The sequence below is a fragment of the Dama dama genome, chromosome 12, assembly GCF_033118175.1.
Source record: "Dama dama isolate Ldn47 chromosome 12, ASM3311817v1, whole genome shotgun sequence".
In the NCBI taxonomy this organism is placed as follows: domain Eukaryota; kingdom Metazoa; phylum Chordata; class Mammalia; order Artiodactyla; family Cervidae; genus Dama; species Dama dama.
The window spans coordinates 73,504,464-73,510,294 of NC_083692.1; the positions used below are offsets into that span (position 1 = coordinate 73,504,464).

Genomic DNA, 5,831 nt, shown 5'->3' on the forward strand with positions numbered 1-5,831 from the left:
TTATTGAGTTCTTGGTATGAGTCAAATACTGTTCTAAATTCTTCTCCTATAGCGATTTTTGAGGCCAGACTATTTTCATTCCAATTTAATGATGAATAAATGTAGATATAATAAGATTAAATCATTTGTACAAGGTCAGTATAAGTGGTATAGCAGGTGGTCAAGTCAAGTTTAAACCCAGCAGTCTGGTGTGTGATTTTTCATTTTTAATAAATGTTTTACATCTCTCTCCAGAATATTAAAAGTAAGAAGGAAAATGAATAACTAAATAAACTACATAATACTCAAATTTGTATATTTGGAAAGATTAACAGGGTTGGATTATCTTTTAAATTTTAGTTCATTGCTATTTTCTACAGAAAATTTCAATTATCTTTAAAATCAGTTTTCATTGTGAAAGAAAATGTTTGCGATGAGATTAATTCTAAGTTTGGAGTCCTAAAAAGTCAAACTTTCAAAGCAATAAATCACAAAGCAATAAATAAGAATATAGCTATTGAGAGTTATAGTTTACTTCAAACTTCAATACCATGCTATTTATTTCATAGATTTTTAAGCACTTTTCTATTGTCAAGTTATTATTCCAAAAACACTTAACAAGGACGTTACCTCTGCATTTAGGTGGCATTTACATCTCTGATTGACTGGAAGACACTGAATCTTGGGAATGAATGGTATAGATGATTTCTGAAGGTTCAATTAAAATATTATAATCTATGTGTATAAAGCCCATATTAAATACATGTGATGTTAGGCTGTGTTGAGTACAGAGCTTCTGGAAGAATCAGATGCTAATTTCAATAAAAAATAATAACATCATGTAAAAGGATTCATAAGTAATATAAAGAAGACCCTTTGAAGTTGACCAATTCAGATGGGCTTAAACAGAGGGTGATTATTCTTGAAATCCAAATTTGAGGCTGGAAGGTTAAAGGAATGGATATCTTAAAAAAAAATGTTTATAAATCTATTTATTTTTGGCTGTGCCGGGTTTTCTTTGCTGCACGGGCTGTTTGCTCGGCAGCGAACGGGAGCTACTCTCCGGGTGCGGTGCAGGAACTTCTCATGGCCCGCCCTTCTCTTGTTGCCAAGCACGGGCTCCAGGGCACGCGGGCTTCCAGGCTCTAGAGCGCAGGCTCAGTAGTGGTGGCTCGCAGGCTTCGCTGCCCCTGGCAATGTGGAATCTTCCCGGATCAGGTATCTAACCTGCGTATCCTGCATTGGCAGGCTGATTCTTTACCACTGAGCCACCAAGAAAGCCCAGGAGTGGATATTTTAAAGTGCATAAGATAAAGATAATGAAATGGAAATGATGATGGGAAATGAAACAGGGAGGATAGATTTAGGAGGCATAATATGTAAAACAAATAGAAGTTCCAGAGGATAAAAAGGAACTAATTTAATTTAAATGGGGAGAGGAATGAGAAGATGGGTGTGTAAAATATTTTAAAGGTCTCAGCTTATTTGGTGTTGGGAAAAAGTGGAAGGAATCAAAATATACTAATAGGAAAATAAATTAAGTTTTAAAAACTAATTTATTTTAAAAATTAATAGGAAAATTAATTCCTACTAGTGGGAAATTAATTAATTAAAAATAATTGGCATATTATTTTAAAACAAGAGTGCAGAAATGTATTGCTGGAAGAGACAATAAACATGAAAAGAACAGACAAGTATATAGGACTTCTCTATTAATAAGAGTGATAAAATGAATATACTATCTTGACCAGATCAACACAACTTAAATATGAAAAAGTTCTCTATTTGCTGAAGATATTATTGTAAAACAAGAAAACCCAAGACACTGCAGTAAAATACTATTACCCAGAACATGGTAAGGTAGCTACATATAACAATGAAATTTCCTTCATTCTAGCAAGAGGAATCTAGAAATGGAAATGAGAAAAAATATTCTGTTCATAATGCTAAGAAGAAAGTTAAAAAATACAAGGAATAAGTTTGACAAAGAAGATATAGAATATGCATGGAGAAAAAGACAAAATCTTATTAAAGGACATGGAACAAAGTTTGAACAGATGGGTAGATGCATAATGTTTTTAAATGGGAAGATACCATCATAATAACAATGCTACTTCATTCCAAGTTAATATATAAATTTAATGCAGTTAAAATCAAGAAGTGCAATGGAATTTTTTTGAGGGGTTGGATAAAATGATCTTAAAGTTTATATAGAATAATGTATATACTCAAGAATAACTGTACTTCCCTGGAAGTCCAGTGGTTAAGAATCTGCCTGCCAATGCAAGAGACACAAATTTGATTCCTGGTTCTGGAAGATCCCATATGCCACAGGGCAACTAAGCCCCTGTGCCACAATTACTGAGCCCTAGATCCAAAACTATTAAGTCCATGTGCTGCAACTACTGGGCTTGTATGCCTAGAGCTGGTTCTCCACAACAAGAGAAGCCAGCACAATGAGAAGCCCACACACTGCAACTGGAGGAAGTTTGGGCACAGCGACGAAAACCCAGCAGAGCCAAAAATAATAATTAATTAAAAAAAAAGAATAGCCAACTAAGCATGAAAAATAATTACAGGAAAGGAGGGCCTTGCTTTATCAGGTGACATAGGATAAAGCCACGGTTTTGAAACACTCTGATATTTATACAGATGTAGGTAAATGTATCAGTGGAAACAGAACAAAGAATTTAGAAACAGATTCCAAATTATCTGAAAAATTAGCAAAACGTAAAAATGGTAATTAAATTCATCAGGGAAAGAATGGGCCACTTAACACATAGTGCCATTACAATTCTATTATACCTGGAAGAAATTAAAAGTGGACTTATATTTTAAAACATATATAAAAGTAATAGAGCACAGTACTAAATAGAAAACAAAAAACAATGAAATATTGAAAGAAAATCCAAGGGTGTACTTGTATGATCCAGGAGGGAGGGAGATCTTGACAAGGCTAAATTCAGTAGCTATAAGTCAAGTAACAGCTGTATTTAATCATACAACAACTAAAAACTTGGGAATAGCCAAAGAAATTATAAACAAAATAATAGATAATTGATTTAAAAATATAATAAATGACAAAAACATAACATCGACAATATAAAAAGGGCTCTTACAAATGACAAGAAAAAGACAGCACAATAAGAAATAGGAAAATACATGGAAAAGTAATTCACAAAAGACCATATCTAAATTGCAAGAAAACATGTTCAAATTTATTGGTTGTCAGGGAATGAAAATTAGAGTAACAAAGAGCTATCACTTTATACCCAGTATACTGGCAACAATTTAAAAAGTGTTAACATTTATTGCTGTGGAAATATGTCTTATTACAGCCTTTCGGGAAGGCAATCAGGCAAACCTACCCAAATTAAGGGTCTTCCTCAGTAGCTTAGTTGGTAAAGAATCTGCCTGCAATGCAGGAGACCTGGGTTCAATCCCTGGGTAAGGAAGATCCCCTGGAGAAGGAAATGGCAACCCACTCCAGTACTCTTGCCTGGAGAATCCCATGGACAGAGGAGCCTGGTGGGCTACAGTTCACGGGATCGCAGAGTTGGACATGATTGTGTGACTAACTTTCACTTTCACCCAAATTAAAAATATAAGTACTTTGTGTCAGTAATCACATCCTGAGAATTCATGCCATGAAAGGAAAACAGTACAAAACGAGGACATACATAAAGCTATAGAGGATGCAAAGACATAAAGGATGCAAACATAAAGATATTTGCAGCATTGTTTGTTGAGCCCCCAAAACTGCAAACTGGGTAAATGCTTATTAATAGGGAAATTAGTAAATAAATTGTGGTCTATCCACACTGAATCAGGCAGCATTATAAAGAATAAATTAGAGCACCTCTCCAGACAGCTTTCTGTACCTTTTGTACATATTTTCATTCTGTGGCATATTTCAGTAGAGAAATTTGGAAGTACAAATCTCTCTATATCCTGACTAACCGCTCTTTAAATCCAAAGGTGCTTTTGTCTACCTTTTCCTTTCTTGTTTAGACACTAAAGCCCAAACTAAATTTGAGGTACATGATTAAATGATACCAAAGATTTATGCAGGGAACATTTCTGATTCTGGCTCTTTGTTATACTTGTACTGTGTAAACTCTAAGTAACTCTGTACAATGGCAAGGTGATCTTTAGTTTCTGACATTTCTGCAAGGACTTTCTTTCCAACTTACTAATTATGTCTGTCTCCCTCTCATACTCTTCAGTTAACCTCAGGGTCAGCCTTGTGCATGAAGTTGATGGATGGAGGAAATCGCTCGGTGGTGTCTGAATTTTTGCTGCAGGGACTCACCAGTTCTTGGGAGATCCAGATTCTTCTTTTTCTCTTTTTCACAGTATTTTATATAGCGAGTATGTTGGGAAACCTCCTCATTGTGCTCACAATTCTGTCAGACCACCATTTACATTCCCCCATGTACTTTTTGTTGGCAAATCTCTCCTTCATTGACACAGGTGTTTCCAGCATTGCAACCCCAAAGATGATTTCTGACCTTTTCAGAAGACACAAAGTCATCTCCTTGAGAGGCTGCATCACTCAAATGTTCTTTATTCACACTGTTGGGGGTGCAGAGATGGTGCTGCTCACAGTCATGGCCTATGACCGGTACTTGGCTATCTGCAAGCCCCTCCACTACCTGACCATCATGAGCCTAAGAGTGTGCACTTCCCTTCTGGCTGTTGCTTGGACCATTGGACTCATCCACTCTGTGGCCCAGCTGGCTTTTGTTGTCAACTTACCCTTTTGTGGCCCCAATGAAATGGATAGCTTTTACTGTGATTTTCCTCGGTTCATCAAACTTGCATGTACAGACACGTACAGATTGGAGTTTCTGGTCACTGCCAACAGTGGTTTCATCTCCATGGGCACCTTCTTGATCCTGATTGTGTCTTACATCTTCATCCTGTTCACGGTTCGCAAACACTCTTCAGGTGGTTCATCCAAGGCCCTTTCTACCCTCTCAGCTCACATCACTGTGGTAGTTTTCTTCTTTGGCCCTTGCATTATTGTCTATGTGTGGCCATTCCCTACCTTACCCATAGATAAATTTTTAGCCATCTTTGATGTTCTAATTACTCCTTTTATGAATCCTATTATCTATACGTTTAGAAACAAGGAGATGAAGATGGCAATGAGGAGACTCTTTGGTAAGGTTTTAAGTTTCAGGAAGAGTTCTCATGCACAATCCAAGAAATTCAGATTGATCTTGACTATTCTTGGAAATTAACCTCTTTAATTACCCTTTTCATATATGTTTTCAGTTTCCTTAATGATTTTCAATATTCGCTGTGAAATCTCTCCTCAAGAATTCTGTTCCTAGCTGGTCATTTTTTCCATAGGGACCCTTGCTCTAAGGAAACGGAAAGTACTAGGCAGGAATGAATTCAGCACTGGAATATAATGTTATTAAAAACTTACAGATGTTGGTAAAGGCTGAAATCTCACATACTGGGCACATTTCCTGTTAAAACAAGATGTTGGATACTCTTCTCTTTGACAGAAATTCTCAAAGATGTATCTCTTCTAATATACATATGTACCAATATTCAAGCCCTTTGCGTTTCTCAGTGTCTGTATACCTGAAGGAAAAACGATGAAACAAAGGCTATTGTCTAGGTAGCTTTGAGATTTTGAGGCTTCTAATGTCTGAATTTAGCCATCCACACTCAAGATTTAATTAATTACAAGGTTTTTAAATTTAGTTAGTATTGGAAGGTGATATTTGGCTAACTCAAAGAGTGACAACTCAGAAGATATTAATATTTTTTGATATTAACATTTTTAATTAATCAAATGTTTTGACACCAGGTGTTGTAAATTCCTATATGCCTCA

The 5,831-nt window shown here is 35.9% G+C and overlaps 1 protein-coding gene across 1 annotated transcript; it reads left to right on the forward strand.

Moving 5' to 3' along the window:
- Window positions 1–4,238: 4,238 nt before the first annotated feature.
- Window positions 4,239–5,225, forward strand: LOC133066852 (olfactory receptor 4F3/4F16/4F29-like). Its single transcript, XM_061158251.1, has one exon. It carries the CDS (start codon window positions 4,239–4,241, stop codon window positions 5,223–5,225), a length of 987 nt encoding a protein of 328 aa, XP_061014234.1.
- The last annotated feature ends 606 nt before the right edge of the window (window positions 5,226–5,831 follow it).